Source organism: Ursus maritimus, unplaced genomic scaffold (assembly GCF_017311325.1).
Source record: "Ursus maritimus isolate PB19 unplaced genomic scaffold, ASM1731132v1 scaffold_18, whole genome shotgun sequence".
NCBI classification, from domain to species: Eukaryota; Metazoa; Chordata; class Mammalia; order Carnivora; family Ursidae; genus Ursus; species Ursus maritimus.
Window position 1 is genome coordinate 54371636 of NW_024424230.1, and position 21670 is coordinate 54393305.

The window sequence follows — 21670 nt, forward strand, 5'->3', positions numbered from 1 at the left end:
ATTACTCAAATGATTTCTTGATTCACTTGTTTTTGGCCAAGGAATCTATTGTCTTAATTTCAAACTACCCTCGGAGAATGTGGGACATTTCTTGTCACCCATTTGGCTCTTTCTTAATAAACAGCATAGGAGGTCAGGTAACCAAATCAAATCACAAGAATTTGGATCAATTTACATGAAAAAACCTAGTAGTAAAGTCCAAATTGAATTTGAACACATCCTAAGAGACAAACATCCCATAGTTTGGGAGAAACAACAAGAAAAGTGAATTTTTTAGTGGGGTCTTTGCCCATTCTCCCTCTTCCTTTAAGCTTCTGCTTCCCCAGGAGTAGGAACATTGGGTTTAGATGGACTTAATTGTAATATCATAACATATAGAAGAAATACCTCATTTGTGGGCTTTCCTCTAGTAATCCTCAATGCCTTTCATGAGATATAAAAATCTAAGATTAAAAACATTAGATGAAATAGAAAGTTTGTTTGGATAATGATTATAGAAATTCATTCATATGGAAGTCCGATGACCCCACATTACTGTTTAACTGAAATCCTCTAGGTGAGTCTGATTCTGTTCCTTGGATGTAAACATTCTGATGTGCTTATAGGTTAACTTAGAAATATTTTGTGCTTCTTTTACAGTACATGATATTTATTGATTAAATGGCATATAAAAAATTATACATCCTTTTTTTTAGATGACGATTATCTGAAAAACAAAATTCCACCAGAAACTGAAGAGCTGTCCTTTGAAGTATCTTATTCAGAAATGGTTACGGAGGCGCCAAAAAGAAGTAAATTTAAGAAGTCAGATTTTAAGAAAGAGGACTATGCTTTAACTGTATGTAAAACCTTTCATGGTTATTCCAATAATCTCCTATGACTTTTCCATGGGACAAATTAGGATTTTTTTTTTAATGTGTGTGTGTGTGTAGGGAGAGAGCAGGCATCAGTGTTGCATAACACCAGGGCACCATCTATTGTGCAGTGCACGGCCTGCCTGCCAGGCTGTACCTAGCAGCACTCGGTTGAGGAAGCGTTGTGAGAGTATATGCTTGAATACTGTTTTACAGAGGAAATAGGATTTCCTGGCTTGTGTGATTTCCTACAGTTTATATCCTTACTTATAAGTTAATGGAGATTCTAACTATATACCTACTTGTGCCTCTAGAAGCCACATATCAGTGGGGGTTACTGCAAAAAGTCACAGTCATTACAACAAGAAGTGAGCACTTGCAGAACAGGCACTAAAAATTCATCAAAAATAGATTCAAGAATTTATAATATTATTACAGAATAGGCAAGTAGAGCTATATTCTTCATTATCCTGAAAACCTCAGAATATATATCTATGTATCTCCAGGATATCATATCCTGAAAGCCCACTACGAGAACTACGTTACATTGATCCGTAGGCTACTCAGTAAATGCATTTGTGAAGAGTTCATGATGTAGAGCCCTGAATGTTCTGTTATGATCAGAGCTGGGGCATGATGAGCAGCAGGGCTCAGGAAGTTTCAGGGCTAAACGATCATTCATATAGTCATATAAAAACTGGTAGAGTCTTTGCCTGGGCAGCCTGGACCATTCCCAGACAACAACCCCATGATGGGCGGGGTGGGGGGGGCAACACGGCAGGGGAAGAACTGTAAGCCTCTCTGAGTGTCTTCCACTAGCCTGGTGCTGTGCTAGGTATCCTCACTGTAATCACCCTGTGACTGCTCCTATTTTACAGCTAAAAAACTGAGGCTCAAAAAAGCTAAGTTAGACATCCAAAGCCTCACAGCGAGTAGGAGGCTAAGACAGGATTTAAACCTACATATGTCAAACTCTAAAACTCCTCCTGTCCCTAAGCAGCTTCTATGTTGGAGGGCACAGGGGTGTTCTGGGGCAAAAGAAGGAATCCAGTGGGACTCTGGTTTCAGGGGCATTCCTCCCTATCTTTAGAGAAAGTCATCCAAGAGAGGATGCCGGCCCCCAGTTCCTTCATTCAGGCTGTACGCTCCTGAGATTTGGGTCACCTGGGGTGCAGGTCAGTCTCCCTGAAGAACTTTGCATGGGACTTAGCAAGTGGTAATTACTCAATGAATGATTGCGGTTCTTGTCTCTGTTGTTGTTGCTATATATTACTGTTGTGTGGGGCCTTGGTCTCAGAAAGAAGGTAAAACAACTAAGTTTTTTATAGGACAAGGTATGCCCCAAACCACATTCTACATTTTGTTGTTTCACTTTTAAAATATTTGAGTTTTCACAGAGCAGTTGACTAAATGAACAAATGAATGAAGGAGTGGATGGTTTAAAAACCTCAAGAAAGCTCTGAGGGAGCCCCTATAGAGAATGTACAAAGCTTTGTAATTGAAATACCTGGGATTTTTCTACTTTAGCAATTTTTTTTTCCATACCAGATTTTTTGAGAGCAAAGCATACTTGTAGGTATTATATAAGAACAATTTATTTCTTAAAAGGTCTTACTTATTATAGTCTTCGCAGTATATCTAGATTGTTGAAGAGGTTTTTTGTTGTTGTTGTCATTTTACTGTATTTTGTTTCCTGTTGTGGAAATGGGAAATATAGCAATTCCATTGTCTCAAAATGATAGTGGGATTATTTGGTACTTTCTATGTATTTTTCTTTTTTAGAAATATTTGGACTTTTAATATCTGAATTTGAGGTTTAAGGTAGAATAACTACTGTCTCAGCAGGCCTTGTACATCACATTCAACGGGGAGATTAGTCTTTTAGAGGATGTAGAAGAGAATGGGTCATACCTGATTAAAGGACTGATGGTCCCCCAACCGGAAGAGATACATCAGAAGCTCTTCCGGGAGCACTTAGCTGTTGGGCTTTGTGCACATGTGTCACACGTACCCCTGCTAGGTACATTTCATATGGTGCCTGGGACATCAGTGGACAACACAGGATGCTTCTTATAAGAAAGATGTTTTCATGGTTGTGATGACAATGTGATAGTACACTTCAGACCACTGTTTTGTTTCTACTTTAGCTCAAGAGTGTTCTGCAAATGTTCTAAAAATCATTCATAATCTTTCTATGACACAGCTTGCTTCTCAGAGATTTTTTACAAGTAGCATGTTTTGCTATACAGATTTAGAATGTCCAGGTGGCATTTGAATGAAAGGATAATAATTTTCCTTTGCCATAAGAAATAAATATCTTCAATATGTATTTTAGAAATTTATTGTCCGGAAAACCAGATTCGGCCTAACTGAAGCAGGAGATCTGTCTGCTGAAGATATGAAGAAAATCCGCCATCTTTCTCTGATTGAACTGACCGCCTTTTTTGATGCCTTTGGAATTCAACTGAAAAGAAACAAAACTGAGAAAGTAAAAGGACGAGGTAGTTAGGACAGGTTTCTTCTGATTTTAACACTTTGACACACTGGAATAAGATAATGCTTTGCTGATTCTTTTTTTCTTTCTTTCTTTTCCATTTTACAATGAAGATAATGGTATTTTTGGAGTTCCACTTACAGTCCTATTAGACAATGACCGAAAGAAGGACCCTGGAGTGAAGGTCCCCCTGGTGTTACAAAAAGTGAGTGAAATGTAAATGACTGGGGAAATAATAGAGCCTCCTCCTGCTTGCAGTTTGGAGTTGTGAACCCGCTAATGAATTGTCTTGTATATTTAAAGACACTAACCCTTGGTGATTTTCAGCTTTCTTCATGCATTCCAATAGCATCCTACAGCACTTGTAACCAGTTTGCCTTGCTGCAGACTTTTGCCTGTTGCACTGTCGGACTATAAAGCATCAGGTGATGGACACAGATGCTCTCTCACATGGCCTCCTTCTGTTTTATTTTTTCCAAGTACTTTCTAAAGGTTACTTGTGTGTGTTATATGTTTGTGTGTGTATTTGAATATTCTCTGCAGAATACAAGATGACCATTAGTTATCAGCTGTACATTTACTGATTATTTTAGTATTTGCCAAGTTCTATCACAGATTGGATATTTTTAAATATGTATGTGTAATCATTTAAATAGAATTTGCCAAACAAAGCCCCATAAAGCCTAAAACCCACTTTTCTGGTGGTTTTTCAGGTATGACTAAGAAGATGGGATACATTTAGATAAAGAAGAAGTTTGGTAGAAGGGAGTTTGAAAAATGATATTACCTTAACTGTCATCCACCAGTATCTCTGTGACCATCATTGCTCAATAGATGATTTAATTTTAAGTAATGTTTTTTATAGCCAACAATTTACACTGGTTTACTCAAGTATGCATTTATTCAACAGTGACATCCAGTGGCACATTTAAAATCCCAAGCCCTAAACACAAATCTTGTTGCACTTTAAATTGAGTTTTTAAGTAATGTAGAAAAATATTGACTGAGGAAACGTAAACTTACCTTATTCACAGTAACAATGCCACGGCTCTTTACAGGGTACTCTCTAAGCTTTGCTGTCAGGGCCTCAGACTGAGCAACTTCTCAAGTCAGGCGATTGATTGCTGCTGATAATGGCAGAGGACGGTGATGAGAGAGCCAGAGGGTGCTGGCGACATGCCAGCATGCACAGGGCATCTGAGGGTGCTTCCCCTGAGCAGGTGCCGCCGTATGCTAGCATGGGCAGTCAGCACGGAGCAGCCCGAGCAGGCTGTGTTATCATCTCCCTTCTACTACTGAGGCCACTGAGGCAGAGGAGGGTGAGACACCTTACCCTGGAACGTACAGCCAGCCAGGAGGAAGGGCGACAGGGAGCGCAGCATATGTCCACGGCCGAAGTCCATGGTGACACAAAGATTTTCTTTCCTTCCTTGAATTAGAACTAGAATGATGACCTCTGTCTTCTGTGTAAAGGACAGAGTTTGAAGACAACGCATAATAATCTAAGACTGAGGAGATTCAGCACATGAATTTATATTATTATGTAGCTGCAAAAACGTAGCGTGTAACTTAGCCAACGGAAAGTACACAGTAAATGCTAGTTCAACTAAGTCTGGATTTATATCATCTTAGCAACTCCATGCATGTTAGCTATTGCTATTCCTGGTATCAACTATTCCTCATTGAAGACAGCTGAAGGTATTATTCTTCCACTCCTACAGGAGAGCCTTTTTTTATGGACATATTTCCTTGGCCTAAATATCCATTTTTCTCCCAACCTATAAGAACTACCTTAGTTCAGGCAGCACCATTTCTTGAAGGGAAAATAGCAGAGACTCTGGACCCTCCTCTTACAGTGTAAGCACAAATAAGTCACTTAGCCTCTCCGTGCCTCGGTCTCCTCAGCAGTTGGACGGGATGCGATTAGCACCTGTGTGGTAGGATTATTGTGAGGATTAAATAAGTTAATAGATGGCAAAGTGCTGAGAAAGAGACATCGGACACAGTAAGTGCACAATAAATGTTATGTTATTACGTTAACAATATCATCTTCATTATCACGATGGGAAACTACTGTTGCCCTTAGAGGTGGTTGTGAACATTTCACAGAGCATTCAAATCCCAGGAACGTGTATATGCATGGGAATTTATTTATTGTTGTCACCATCACTGTTATTTCAGATGTTTATCATTGTATGGAGGTATTCATTTTTATAATGTATCATTGCTTTTAGTTTTTTGAGAAAGTCGAGGAATCGGGCCTGGAATCTGAAGGAATTTTTCGACTTTCGGGATGCACTGCCAAAGTCAAGGTACTGAATATTTTCTGTCTTTCTAGTGGGAGACCTAAGCTAGCGAGACCCAGTTTACATAGGCCCCAGGTATCAAGTCCTTCGTTGTTGTTGTTGTTGATAGGACCACTTGACCCTACCTAGTGTTGCTGGATACCTATGATTAAATGTTGTTCCATGATCCTGAGTTGTGTATCCTTTTATTTTTTAGAACAACATCAGTAAAAAAAACAGCAACAGCGAAACAACCCACCAATTCACCATGAAAAACTGCTGCTTACCTTTAGTTTGGAAAAGTTGAAATGTCCCATCACTGTTTTCTGGGTGAAACATTTTAGTTTGCTGTGTTCTGCTCAGTCATGGAATTCACCAAGCCAATATTACATGAGCCCTTATTTCCAGTATCAGTTGCTTTATTTATTTTTTATGTACTATTTTTTTAGAGCAGGGGAGAGGGAGAGAGAAAATCTTAAGCAGGCTCCACGCCCAGTGCAGAGCCGAATGTGGGGCTCGATCTTACAACCCTGAGATCATGACCTGAGCTGAAATCAAGAGTCAGACCCTTAACTGACTGAGGTACCCAGGTGCCCCCTATTATCAGTTGCTTTAAACTTAGGAACATTGTTTGGCTATCTTTTTAATGAAAGTCCTTTTAAGAATATGTAGGAATGGCTTTCACTACTGCAGTTCACTCAGTAGTTCTAAAACCTAGTTTTATTGAAGGTAATGTTAATTTCTATATAAAACCACCTGTGTAGTGTGATTCCTTTTGCTTTGCTTCCTTACTTCTATGTAGTGGCAAACGCCGCAGTGCCATAAAGGAAAGAATCACTAAAAAGAAAAACTTTTCTCATGAATTTCCAGTAAGATATCCTACTTTGTCTACTGGGGGGCATCACAGTGAGGAGTTTCACTCTGCCCTGGAATCACTCCCTGGCTGGTAGACATGAGAACCTGAGCAGTTTTAAAATCAGTCCTTGAGGGAAAAAAAGTCTCAGGATGAGGGAAAAATTAACTTGGTTGCAATGTGTAGAGGTGGGAGAGCATCTCTTCATTAATTCATTTTGGTACATGTTTTGGGAAATTCTATTTGTATCAGAAATATCAGAGTTTTTATTTAGAAGTGTGATGCGATGTTTTTGTAAGTAGAAATGGAGAATAAATAGGCTGCGTGTATTGGAAGCTCCAGAAGGCCGATTCTGAGGTGGAGTCAGGAGTAGAAGAGGCATAGTGCTTCTGAAGGGTGCAGGGGAGGAAGCCACGCTGGGAAGCTGCGCCTCAGACCAGATGCAGGGCTGGCGCTGGCCTTCCCTGCCCCTCGGAGTAGCCCCTCACCAGGCCGAGGGGCCCGGCACCAGCTTCCACACCCACAGGCACTGCTCGGGCTTCCTGTGAAGAAGGGGATGAGGCAGACAAGCGGGTGCTGACTGCTGTCAGAGTCAGCCGTCAGGAGTCTCCTGCATTATTTTATGCAGATAATTCGTTTGTGAAGGAGGTCTGAGCAGTGCACCATTTTGCCAGTGGCAGGAAGGATTGGGGCATTTGGAGAGCTGTCACTTCCCTGGGAATAGAGATCGCTAGAGGCTGGAACAAAGTCATTTGAAAGGCAAGAAAATTCTAATGGTTCCTCAAGGTGTGTTCTTTCTAAATTGAGTCTGCTTTTTGTCTTCGATCCTCATAAGTATGGTTGTTATATGTACCCTGGATCAGAAGATGAAAGTTGTCCTATCTATAGAGTCAGAGAACCAAAATGAAGTCGGAGAAACAAATTTCTTAGACACAGTTAGACCTCATTCCTCTAAACCTCCCCTCCATAATTGGGAAGCGGTATTTGCACAGATTCTTTCTGGCTCCCCTGTGTGTGTGTGTGTGTGTGTGTGTGTAAAACATAATGGAGATGATTTAAAACTGTCTTTTTCAAAATAATCAAAAGGTGACAGCATTGTACAACCTTTGTTGTGTGCACGAAGTTTAACACCGTTTCTTTAGCTAAATCTTTGACCGAAAAATGCTTACCAAAGGCTAATAATTCCTTCAGAGTGTTCTTATAGGCACATGCATTCCTGAACCATATTTAGGGGAAAATCCCTTTGCTCCCCTAATCGGTTTTATGTAGTTTCAGCCTATTCATTCCATCTCTTATTCGTCTGAAAATGTAATCCAGATGTTTTCATGGTTTGAGCTCCAGGAAAACCAATGTGAGAGAAATCTGGGCCAGCAAACAGAAACAGGGGAATATCATAGTTAGAAAGACACTGTAACTTGATCTATTAAAGGGGTCTTTATATCTCCTTTTTGTTCAGACTTTAAACTACTTGTGTAAATTCTTCTGTTAGACTAGTTTTTCTAGAAATGTGCTTGAGGAAAGATAGTTAAAAAAAACTCCATTATAATTATCCTCAAATGTGCCAAATGGATGACGCGAACACTAATGTATCATTATGAACAATCTTGTGCTTTCAAGGCCTGGTGAGACTAACAGGGGCACAGCCCTGGGGGGGAGCTGCTAGCTTTGGCCGCACAGGGAACACAACAATGGAGCCCATTCCTGTATTCGAGGCCTCAGATCATTTGGAACCAATTTAATGCTTTGCTGTTTCCAGTGATTTTCTTTTCCAAAAATGACAGAAATTTGAGCCAAACACTGGGGAATACATTTTATGGAAGAAGGCAGGCTGTTTGACATGCGAGATTTTCCTTTTTTTTTTTTTTGACTCGTTTCAATTACTCTGAGGCAACTCTAAATGTTTCATAATTGTGTTACCTGCTCTACTGGTTTCCCTTCCTGAACTGGTTTTTGAAGCTGAAGGTGGGTCATTTGCATTTTTATAAAACTACCTCGGAAATGGAAGCAAGTTGTATATTTGCTCAGAGCAGTTTGAAGGACATGACATCTGACCCCGGCCTAGTGTTCTCATTCACTTTGGACAGAAAACATGACTTCTTTAACCTCTAAATGCTTCCTTCCTGTCTTTGGCAAGCTGAATTCAACACCTGGTTTATGGTTTCATGTTTAGGACCACCATGGAAATGCCGGCTCTGCTCCTATGTCCCTCAGTCTTTTTTCTGGTCAAAAGGAGGAGAGGACAATCTTTTTCTCTGTTTTGTTTTATTCTGGCCATCCAGACAAGATGAAGAGATACCGTTACCCAAATAACCACACATGCATGGGTTGCCCATAGTAATACTACTTAAGGTTATTGCAGACCAAGAGCAGGGGGATGTTATGAGCAGCCTGCATTTATTGAGAGCTTACTGTGTGGCGGGCCCTCCCCACTGAGCTTTACATCTGATTCAATCTCCGTGAAGTCATTTTATTTATTTGTGTATTTATGTATTTATTTATTTTAAAGATTATATTTATTTATTTGACCGAGAGAGACAGCGAGAGAGGGAACACAAGCAGGGGAGGGACAGAGGGAGAACCAGACTCCCTGCTGATCCGGGAGCCCAATGCGGGGCTTGATCCCAGGACCCTGGGATCAGGACCTGAGTCAAAGGCAGACGCTTAACGACTGAGCCACCGAGGTGCCCCTGAAGTCGTTTTAATATCACTATTACCCAGTGAGAAACTTGAGGCATAGGCTTTAGAACTAGTCAGTTGTGGAGCTGGGATAAAAACCTAAAGAATCTGGTCATAGAGCCTGCTCTTGGTAGTGGAGCCATGTTGCCTGTTAAGCACACAGGGAACCGCCGGCAGGTTAGAATGGTGGTCATGTCGTGTTTCAGTCAGCTTCCTACAGAGGGATGTGGGAGATGAATTTGAATTATTTTGCTCTCGCTGGTGCTTCCTGCATCCTTGAAAACAGTTTCCCCTTTGCTTTGTAGCACCAGGCAATGGATGGAAGACATTTGCTGCTTTCCCTGTACTTCTTGTTAACAACACCTGCATGTACCCATGACCCCAGCTAGCAGTCAGAGTCATTTTGGACTGTTACTTCACCTTCTGAATAATCCATCACTGATTTGTGAGAATTTTCTCTCTCAGGCATTCCATCAATGCCACTTCTCCTTTCTATCTTATAGTTGCTTATCCAGGTTAGTCCTTGATTTTCCAGAAATGATGCCATGGCCCAGTAGCTAGTCTCCTTGCCTATAGTCTGTTCCCCAAAAAGCATCAAGCCTTGTTCTCCTCCAAATCGCTTTCCCATCTGGCTATCAGAAAAGATAAATCTCACCTTGTTCTCCTGCTTGGACATGTTCCGTGTTGCCTCGTGGCCCATTGATTGAAGTTCAGTCCCCTGAGGGCTGGCTCTGGTCTGCACCCCAACAACACTGAACTAATTGGAGTTCCCCAGACCCAGTGGGTCTCCTTGCATTTGTACCACTGCTGGAACACTTCCTGCTGTCTGGAGTACCCTTCTATTTTCTCTTCCCCTGACAAGCTCCTCACTGGCTCGAGACTTGACCTGAGCAGAGTTGGATTCTCCTCTTTCCTGGCCACATAGCATCCAATATGTGACCTGAGTTAGCATCATGAGTTTATAGAACTCCATTCACAGAACTGCAAGATGCCTAAAAGCAATGGATCCCGTGCATCCTTCTCTTACCAGAGCCCAGTCTGTTCTTTCAATCTGGGAAGTGCTTTGTATGTATACTTCAGTGCTTTACAGAGTGTATTTATCAGCAAAGGATTGGCTTCATTTGCTCTATTATTCCTATTAGATTGAGAGCTTCTCAAGGACAAGAAGAAAATCTCCTTTTGCTGTCACTAATAAGGGCTAGAGGGTGGCTTGGAATCCTGTCTCTGCAAGGGATGTGTACTGCCAGGGTGTCCCCCGTGTCGCAGGCTCAGGGAGCCATGAGAGCATTAATGTCTGGGCTGGTGAATGAGCTGCAGCATGGTAGGGAATAGTCAGATGTGCAGACTGACTCTGACTGTGTGTGACTCAAGGCTGGAAGGCCTCAAAGACACTGACGGTTTTCAGAGTTCTCTTTTTGGAATAGTTAGTGTCAGTTGGGGAACTGCTACAACTACCTGCTATTAATAAGTAAACTCTGTATGCAATTCAAGGGGATGGTAGAAAATGAGTTTGAAAAAGAAACATGGAGAATGGTGGCACTGATAATCAAATGAATTGATAATGTGAACTGTATAACCCAACTAAAACTTAATGGAGGCTTAGTGATTTTTTTAAAGTATTTACACAGTGTTCCAAACCTTATGAAGGATTGGGCAAGCATGCAAACATGTGGAAGACATGTGTACCTCTTGGCATAACACTTTGCTGTAACTGCTCCAGGAAGATGTCATTGGTCTGCATGTTGCCGTGAGGTCAGAGTTCCTTTATTGGGATATTTTTCATTCTGTATGAGAACTAGCTGAGAGGCATGCATTCTTGATCTAATTTAGAAGTAGATGACAGGATGGCAGAAGGAAGGGATCATGAAAAAAAAAAAGGGGGAAGTGGAGGCTTTTGTCAAATCAGTACATTTATCCTGTGGGGATACGTGGTATTCTGCCAAAACCACAGAAACAAAACTATGATCTGAGTAAAGAATTTTATAGTTCTGTAGAATTAGCAGATTATTTCAAGATTAACATTATTCTTAAAAGATTTTAGAAAAATTCATTCAGAAATAGCTATTTCAGTTCTTTAATTATGTTGAAAAGTTAGTCTTGATAGATATCGGCTTTTCAATCCATTTACAAAAATAGTTTATGTAATGACAGTTTTTAAAAGGGAAAGGGGTATCAGGTGGTAAAAAGGCCATGAGTATTGACTGTTTTTCTTGATTTTCAGCAATACCGTGAAGAACTGGATGCCAAGTTTAATGCTGATAAATTTAAATGGGACAGAATGTGCCATAGAGAAGCTGCAGTAATGTTGAAGGCATTTTTCAGAGAACTACCCACCTCTCTCTTCCCTGTGGAATATATACCTGCCTTCATCACTCTCATGGAAAGTAGGTGGAAGAAGTTAAGTGTGAATGGACTAAGATATAAGGTCCATAAAGTGACACAGAGCAAAAGAAAGCTGCATAATCAAATGCGATCATAAATGTGCAGATGTCCCGTTTCCTGGCAGTGCTTGGTGAAATATTGAGTTTGATGGTAAACAGTCCTCTCTTTTCAGTAAGTCTGGTAGATACAATTTAGTGGCTTTTATGATTGTGAAAAGAGAGGATTGCAGATAGACCAGGCTCTTGAGATTTTAATTCCTGCTCAACCGTCTGTTAGCCATGTAGTCAAACTTTCTGAGCTTCATTGCTGCACCTATAAACTACAGATAATAATTGTTTGTCAGGGTTGATGTGGTTATTGAATGAAGACATCCCGAATAGTGCTTGGTGCGTTATAGTCCTTCCAAAAATAGAAGGTCTCTCCCTTCTTTAAATCCAAGGTCCTGGGTTTGATTATGTGTAACACACAATAAATGCTACACAGAAGGTGTTTTGTCTCTGAAAACTACAAAGGCACAGAGATTAGGTCCTAAGTGAGGAACTTGGATAAAAGCATGGAAATGGAAAGTGTTGTGTTGTATTTGGCAATGGAAGAATAACTTGGCATGGTTTTAGCCTCAGGGTTGAATATTGTGGAGATGTGACAAGAGAGAAATTGAGAAAAGCAGACTAGGTTTACATGATAGGGGCTTTGACTACTAACTGGAGGAATTCAGGGGTCACAAGCCTAACTCTGTACAAAGCTGTTAAATAAATGGCAATTCTACATGGACAGAAAAGGCCCGTGGACAAACTGAAAGGACACACCCCTTACAAAAAGGTTGGCCACTGCTCAACTCTAGATAACCACTCTAGTGGTTACCGTGCGGGAATGAGAGCCAAAATCCACACTTTAATAGGAAAACTGTTAATTCGAAAATATCAGCCACAAATTCAAATTTGAAAACACTCTGTGAGCCAAACAAATGATATCTGTATCGACCAGTTTACAACTTCCTGCAGGTTGACCAGAACTATAAAATCCTTAAAACCACAATGAAAGAAAATAATAGGTCCTAAGTCTTATGACATAATTTGTCCTAAAAAATAGTAGGTTCTAAATCTTTAAAGATTTTAACTAACTCAGATTCATAAAATAATCCTTTGTGTCTTAAGAGAATATGATAGGCAAGGCAGTTTTTTCCTAAGCTTTAATTCACATTCCATCTGTGACTAGTATCTCTTTTCTTTGTAAGATGTAGTGTTTTGTTTTCTGAGAGAAGCTTGCAAAGAAAGAGAGAAGAACTGGTTTGCTTCATTCTTTTTTTATTTCAGATATTGTGTTTTTCAGTTCTGGAATTTTCAGTTGGTGCCTTTTTTTTTTAATTGAAATATAATTTACATACAGTGTTATATTAGTTTTAGGTGTACAGTATAATGATTCAATAATTCGATACATTTTTCAGTGCTCATCATGATAAGTGTACTCTTAATCCCCTTTATCTTTCTCACCCATCCCCTCCCACCTCCCCTCTGGCAACCACCAGGTTGTTCTTTATATATTTAAGAGTCTGTTTTTTTTGTCTCTTTTTTTGTTTGTTCATTTGTTTCTTAAATTGCACATGAGTAAAAAATCCTATGTCATTTTTCTTTCTCTGACTGCTTTCACTTCTTTTACCCTCTAGATCCATCCATGTTGTTGCAAATGACAAGATTTTGGGTTTTTTTATGGCTGAGTAGTATTCCATTATATGTATATGTGTGTGTGTGTACGTATACATACACACTTGTATACATTGTATGTATGTATACACACACATATACACCCCGCATCTTCTATATATTTTTTCCACATCATATTTTCTTTATCCATTCATCTGCTCTTGGATACTGGGGTTGCTTCCCTATCTTGGCTATTGTAAATAATGCTGCAGTAAACATAGGGGTGCCTATATCGTTTTGAATTCCAGTGGAATTACTGGATCATATGGTAATTATGTTTTTAACTTTTTGAGGAACGTCATAGGATTTTCCACAGTGGCTGCACCAATTTGCATTCCCACCAACTGTGCATAAGTGTTCCTTTTTCTTCACATCCTCACCAACACTTGTTACATCTTGTGTTTTTTTTTTTTTTATTTAAGTCATTCTGACAGGTGTAAGGTAATATCTCATTGTGGTTTTGATTTGCATTTTTTCATGTGTCTGCTGGCCATCTCTGTCTTCTTAGGGAAAATGTCTATTCAGGTCCTACACTCATTTTTAAATCAGATATCAGATTATTTGGGGTTTTTGGTGTTAAGTTTATACATTTTGAATATTAACCCCTTATCAGATATATCATTTGTAAATATCTTCTCCCATTCCCTTTTTGTTTTGTTGATGGTTTCCTTCACTGTACAGAGGCTTTTTATTTTGGTTTGGTCCCAATAGTTTAATTTTGCTTTTGTTTCCCTTGCCTGAGGAGATGTATCTAGAAAAATCTTCCTATGGCTGATGTCAGAGATAACTGCTTATGTTTTCTTCTAGAAGTTTTATTGTTTTAGGTCTCACATTTAGGTCTTTAATCCATTTTGAGTTCATTTTTTTCTATTTTGAATTCATTATTTGCATGTAGTATAAGACAGTGGTCTAGTTCCATTCTTCTTCATGTGGTTGTCCAGTTTTCCCAACACCATTTGTTGAAGAGACTGTCTTTTCCCCATTGTATATTCTCGTCTCCCTTGTCCTATTCTTGCCTCCTTTTTAAGGATTTTCTATTTATTTGCTGAGATGGCTTATCTTTTCATTCATTATAAGCATATTTTTCTTCACATCATTGAACATAGTTATGATAGATGCTTCAAAATCCTTGTCTGCTAGTGCCAACATCTGGGTCATCTCCGGGTTGGTCTCTGTTGATTGTCTTTTCCCTTGAGAATGCATCACTCTTGTATGTCAAGTAAATTTAAACTATATCCTGAACGTTGTAAATACTGTGTTTTGGAGACTCTGCATTCTATAATATTTCTCCGAAGAGTGAGGTTGGAGTTTTGTTTTGGTTTTTGTTGTTTGTTTGTATTTGAGCCAACAATTTACTTGAACGCAAATTGAACTCAAATTGTCATGGTCTTTTGGACCGTCAGTTCAGTTATGTATCCTTACCTGTGCTACTCCACACATGCTTCCGTTCATGAGCTAGCCAAGATTTTCTACCAGAATCGGGGCCTCCTCCCATTGTTTCCCAGTGGCTGTGGTCATCTTGAATCCTGTCTTTTAGTTGTTCAGGCCAGAAGGACTGGAGTTTAGCCACCTCCTGCAATACCAGCTATGGCCTGACCAAAATAGTGGCAGACTCTCCCTGTGCCATTCCCTAATTCCAAGTGTCCAGTCTTCTAAATCTGCCTGCTCTTACGACTTCTCCACTGCCTTAGATAGTTGTTTTTTATATTTGTCCAGAGTTTATACTTATCTTCAGGAGGGTTGGTCAGGAAGGAGCTTATTCAGCCATACCAGAAGCAGGACTTCCTCCCTTCAATTTGTAAGTTCAAAAAACATAGGATTTTCTGTATAGTTTGCTCTCCTGGAAAATGGAGAAGTATTCACTTTGCCTTGATCTGTGGTATATATACTAAATAATTCATCAAAACAAATTGGTGCCACAGAAGATTTTTTTCTGTTTGTGATTTTTTTGGTGTTATGAAATTATGCAATTATGCCAGTCTTGTTCAGAGAATCCTATTTTCAAAAGTCATACAAATAAACTAGGTTTCCTTAACATCATTGTTCCCTGTCTGACTGCAGCCAGTACACTTCATTGCAGGAAGAAAATCTGGAAAATATCCTGAAAAGACTCACAGAGGAGTCCACATTTCTTTGTATGACTTTGAAAGTGAAAAATACCATGTTGGAGTGATTGATTTGATACCAGCCAACCCCACAGGAAGCCCAGAGCTCTGGGCTGCTACCAGCAGGGAAAATGGCCCTTTTGTGGATACGAATGTTTAAACTGCTAATCTTTATGCTCTAAAATGGGGTTTGAGAATGTAGTCTTTTAGTGTAATCACAATCTCTTTCCAAACTTTGCCCAAAAATTGCCCATAAAATTAGAAGACTTAGTCAAACTTTAGATACTTTCATGAAAAGTTGAATAATTTTCTGGGAAAATAATGACCTCAAGGGGAAAAGATCCTAACCAGGATGCAGTAATAAATTAACTATGAAGCTATTAGCCACAAAGTGGTAGAGGGGTAGGTTTTCAAAATAAAATGAAAATGGATTATTTGCCAATTTAGAGTTTCAGTCTTAAAAGTAACTTCAAAATTTCTCTGAAATTGACAGAAGTACAGAGCCTGCATCTGCATCTGTTGTTCCCTCTGCCAGAGGGTTGGTTGCATTGGAAGGTTATAGACAGCCTGCAGTTTATGGATTAAAATAATACCTTATCTGTCCCTCAGTGCTTTGTACTGAGATATGCTCCTGATAGTTCCCATTAATCAGGTAAACTCCTGTCCATGTACATTAGCCATTTTCAAAAACATCCTGAACCTGTGTCATTTTTGCTTACAAATTTGACATAAATTTCTAAAAATCTGCATGGGGATTGTGCCAAGACAATATGATACAATCCTATAAATAATCCTCCCAACTATTTCTTTGTTACGTGGTTATGCACAGAAGTCATCTGCTTCTAACTAGGATGCACGCAGTCTCCTATAACCTGGTAGCTTGTCTCAAGAGAGTTTCCGCTGCTATAAAGCTAAGTAACTTTACAGGCAGGTGACTGCCTTTCATCCATTGAATATAAATAGATTTTCCTTCAAGTTGAGAACTCCCCAGGGACGCTAAAACATAATGCTTCCCTCCAGGAACTCCCCACCAGGAGACCATTGTGAGGAGAATACGGAGAGGCAAAGCAAAGCCTGGAATGCTCTGATATAAGCTACATTTTCAGCACAGCTGGTTGTGGATTATCCAGTTGTAGATGGAATCCCTAAAATTCTTTCCCTAAAACAGGAGTCCTCAGAGTTTAATACACAAGTATAAGTGCCAGCCCTCTGGCGCCATCTTCTGTCATTCTCAAGGAATAAAATACTCAAGAATCTCTAACGATCCAACCATAGTCACTTTCCTTAAATGTCCATTTATGATCTAGAATAAGTGTCATTAATCATAATAACAAGAGCAACACATATAGAGGTAACTATGTGCAGGCACTGATGTAAACACTCTATACATACTAACTCATTTAGTCTTTGTAATAACCCAGGGAAATAGGTAGATATGACTACTCCCGTTTTACAGATGGCAAAATAGTAGCAATGAGGGGTTATATAGTCTGCACGGGGTCACTCAGTGACTAAAGTAGATGCAGAATTTGAACCTGGTTCTAGAATCTATGCTTCTAATAATTATGCTTTGCTGCCTCATTATATGGAAACAAGATTTATTTTCTGTCAACTTGAGCTTTTAAGCCTTCTGTTTATAGCATACAAGTAAAGCAGGACCTGTGGAAGTACTTTGAAAAGGGAAATGTTATACAAATCTAGAATTATTTTGAGGATCTCATTGGCCACCTGCCTCTACAGTGGCATTATGGGATGTGAAGGAGGAGTTGATCGACTGAGGCTCTTGTCCAAGTTAACAAATTTACATCGTTGGGCACAAAACCTGAGTCTTTACCACTGAAAGCTGTCAGGAGCCCTCCTGTGCCACCAGATGTTAGCAAGAAATGCTGTCAGAATGGATCAGTGTTGTTCAAAATGTGTGGTTATTTCTGTTTTCTTGTTAGGAGGGCCTCACATCAAAGTACAGTTTCAAGCTTTACATCTCATGGTCATGGCACTGCCTGATGCCAACAGGGACACAGCCCAGGTATGTTGTATCAACCTCATGGTCCGCCATTGGCCCTTCTTAGCCAAAGATAATGGCTCAGATGGAAAAATAAAAACCAAGATGACAACTTACTAAGCCAGCTCAGCATGCTGCCAACTAATTATTGCCTTTCCCCATTCTTACTGCTGTTCTCCCGACGAAGACAGGAAAGAATATAAACCCTGCAATCTTCTCTGAACATTTAAATTTGATTCATTCAATCTATTAAGAGATACACTGAGTATCTGTCTAGTGCCAGGCACTGGCCTAGGGTCAGCAAGAGGAGAAGCAAAGGTGGAAGACAAATGGGATGATGTCAGAAGAAGACAAATGGGGTAATGTCAGACAACATTATATAAGCTGCAGAATGTAAAGCTCTCTAATTTTAGGTCCTCAGCTACTCACTTCAGTCTGATGACAAAAGATCTGAAGAGTATCCTTAGGGAGGAAATTTGAAGTCACTGATTTAAATGAAACTACTAAAATGTTGATGTCTTACAGTTTATAAAAATAATTCAATTAAAGAACTCTAGAATCTTGGAATTTTAGAAATCACCTGGTAGGATCTTCTCATTTTACAGGTTAGGAAAATTAGACTCAGAGAAATGATTTTGGAATGTTAACGAAACATATAATAGAGCATTTGATAGAACCATATTGCAAGATTCTCCCAAATATTCTGCCACTTATTTCAGATTTATTTCCTTGTTGTATGTTGGCAGAAAGCCAGAGGTTCTCTTGCTATTTTGAAAATGATTCTGTATGCAATAGGAAATTTTTATTAACTACAACAGGTGTTTGGAATCTTTGAAATGAAATTGAGTTAAGATGAGTTGGAAAGAGCCCATCATTTTGAGGCCAGTAAACATAATGCTGAAAACAAAGACGGTTCTTTGTGCTGCCTCTCATCAGATATTTCAGTTTGGTGAGGACCTTTCCAACTACATAATAAAAACATCTATGTCAATTATAATATATGTCAATTATAGCATATCCTCAGCCCAAGGATGGGGATTGGATGTGGCATAAGAATGTCTGTCTAGTATAATTCAGTAATTTTTCAAAAGCTGGAAATTTATTAGCTTGTTTTGGGGTTTTTTTGTAAACAATGTGCTTTTATATATGAAGAAAAAAAGAATGCCTCTGGTATCAGATACTTGGTTCAGAATGTCACGTATCCTCTGTTATAACCAAGGATGCAGTAGAAACAAGTAATCCAATACTTTTCTAACAGAAGATCCTCAAAAACATCATGGGACTGGTGGAGATGTTACACACATGCGCGCGCGCGCACACACACACACACACACACACACACACACACGCTTTTTCCCCATTCTGCATTGGACTGGATCTCGGATTGAAGCTGGTGTGCTATAGAGGTCAAGAGCTCTGGCTCGAGAACCAGGTTTCCTCAGTTCAAATCCTGGCTTTGCCACTTAATTAATTGACACTGGGCAAAGCTACCTGAACCTTTTCCATTAGTTTCCTCATCTGTCAAACAGTATTAATAACAGAAACTATTTCACGGGGTTTGTAATGATGATAAAGTCAGTGATATATATGAAGTATTAAGAATTGCCTGGCTTACAATAATCCCGCAAATAAATGTTGACTATTATTACTATTACATGCTAACCATTTTCTCATTAGAAATACTATAGCAGGATTTAAACTTGAAAACTTAAAGAGTTGTTTGTTTGCTTGTTTGTTTGTTTGTTTGTTTTAAGACTTCAGCCCTCTTGGTGAATTTCAGAAGGTTCTGAAAAGCATCTGTACTTTGGTGGGTTAGCCAAACTTTAAGCTTTCTCAAATCTCTCTCTTTTTTAAATGCCAAGAACAGCTGCATGTAAGCATTTCCCTTTGGTCGGCTGAATATTCCCAAACTGAAAAGCAGTAGAGAAATGATACCCAGAAAGTAAAATTTTTTTAATTTTTCAATTGAGTTTACATTTGGACTGAGGAATGAGATACTCATGTTTTGTTTTGTTTTGCTTTGCTTTGTTTTAAATGTGTTTTCCTTTCCCAAGGAAATAGTAGATAGTTTAAATGGTAATGCTTTAAATTAAGGGTGTTTTTTAGGATTCCTTTTCTTCCTTCACAACAAAACTTGTACTTCATGTTTATTTAAAATGCAATGTTTTCTCCTCCTAGGTTACTACATAATTTAAGTATTTGTCAGCCTCGTTTTGGATAAAAGAAAATAAAAAATGCCAACTATTATTTGTAGAATCTCCAATATAATAAACTCCATAAAAATGGAAGTAGTTTTATGAAGCAGAGAATTCAATAAACTATTCACATTTCTCATTAATACTTTTAAGGAATAAAAGGGGCCACATTATACGTTTAGCCATTCTGTAGTTCTGACAGTTTTCCAGGGGCACCATGAATGGGTATAGAAATGAATGATAGCAATCAGTGGTGCCTTCTGATAATCTCCAGTATCGTGACACAGTGCTGTTTCTTGTCAGGCCCTCATGACATTCTTCAATAAAGTGATTGCCAATGAATCAAAAAACCGGATGAGTATATGGAACATTTCTACTATCATGGCACCAAACCTTTTCTTCAGTCGAAGCAAACATTCTGATTATGAAGAATTACAGTTAGCAAACACTGCAGCCCACATCATCCGCCTAATGCTTAAATACCAGAAAATTCTGTGGAAGGTGAGTAACAATGTGATGACTGTGATGTTTTCCTTGGAAGCCCACCAGCTCCCAGGAAACATAAAGGCTCCATGCCCTTAGTCACAGAGAGGAAATGTGAGAAGCCAAGCCCAGGTTGCTTGTGGCATCTTTGTACATTCTTTAATGGCTGCTCCTAAGTGTGTTTTCCCTTTTAAACAGGGATCCTTATCATTTTCTCTAAACTTTACAAGGACAAGTGCCACAGTCCCTGGTTCCAGGATACTGAGCATCCAGAAGGAGTTACCATAACTGGAGACAGATTCTAACAGGGAGGTTTAATTCAAACGCTTTCTTTTTGATTCAAGCAGTGTTTCCTCTCCAGGTTCCATCTTTCTTAATCATGCAAGTCAGAAGAATGAACGAAGCTACGATGTTGTTAAAGAAGCAGCTCCCAAGTGTCAAAAAGCTGCTGAGGAGGAAGACCATCGAACGAGAGGTAATGACAATAAACTAAGAATGCGAACGTTGTCGCTACCCAGATTTTTATTTCTCAAAGCGTAACACACAGTAGCTTGTAATTTTGAACCAAAAATTTTATATTCTCACAAAGTATCACTGTTGTGACCATAAATATTTTGGAAATGGTGTTCATAACAGAGTACCGAGGTCTTTCCATTTTGTTGAAATATGTGCTTCTGGTTGAAGTTTTTGAAATATCTCTATCATGAAGATTATTTAATATTCTGTTAAGTACTTAAGTCTAAGATGGTTCTCACAAAAGGCAAAAGTCAACCTTTTAGGCCCTGTGAACTAGATTTAGGGCAATCCACTATATCTAATAAATAAAGAATTCTCTAGTGATTGGATAATAAAATAACTTTTAATCTTCAAGTTGTTTAGTGTAATTACATTCCATTCCAAAGAATTTTTTCTTTAGTAAGGTTGTATGGAGGTGAAAAAGGGAACAGGTTTTAGAAGAATTATCTTTATTGCTTTAATTTAATTTGTGGAAGATCATGAGTGTCAGATAGAACATTCAACCTTGAGGAGGATGTAGAGGTACATGAAATTTGCTTTGCTCTTAAAGGAATTTCCACCTAATGTGGGAGAGAAATGTGTACAAGAACCACGAATATGCATTAAGTGTTAGACCATGTGGCAGGCCCATGCAGAAGAGAAAGAAATGTGCTCCATTGTGGGGAATTGTTGACACCTTCTGAAAGGAAGTGGTGTTTGAGCTACATCGTGAAGGATGGATAGTATTTTGAAGGGAGAAAGGAGAAAAATGTTAATCCAGGGAAAGGAATAGCAAAAGGCAAAACAGTGAAGAGGGAATATTGCTAATTGATCTATCATAATCATGATGAATGGCTGTATTCCTTTACTGATTATAGGCAAAGTGACTTCAGAATAAGTAGAATCAACGTTTAAGTTTGGAAGAAAGATTGCTTTAATTGAGAAAAAAAATTCATTAAAAAAAACTTTATTGATATAATTCACATATCATACAGTTCATTTATTTAAAGTGTAAAATTCACTGGTTTTTAGTATATTCCCAGATATGTGCAATCATCAGTGCAATCAAGTTTAGAACATTCTCATCACCTGAAAAAAAGGCCGTCCCCTTTGGCTATCGTCCCTATAAATGCACTTCCACCATTT

The 21670-nt window shown here is 39.0% G+C and overlaps 1 protein-coding gene across 1 annotated transcript in view; it reads left to right on the top strand.

Annotated features, from left to right (window-relative positions):
• The window catches only part of ARHGAP28 (Rho GTPase activating protein 28), a 199904-nt gene that overhangs the window by 150224 nt on the left and 28010 nt on the right, over positions 1-21670 (top strand). Inside the window, exons 7-14 of the mRNA XM_040632704.1 lie at positions 696-838; positions 3190-3355; positions 3462-3553; positions 5583-5660; positions 11384-11546; positions 17293-17375; positions 19850-20047; positions 20391-20504. Of these exons, the coding sequence (XP_040488638.1) occupies positions 696-838; positions 3190-3355; positions 3462-3553; positions 5583-5660; positions 11384-11546; positions 17293-17375; positions 19850-20047; positions 20391-20504 (1037 nt within the window). The remainder of the gene's footprint in view (positions 1-695; positions 839-3189; positions 3356-3461; positions 3554-5582; positions 5661-11383; positions 11547-17292; positions 17376-19849; positions 20048-20390; positions 20505-21670) is intronic.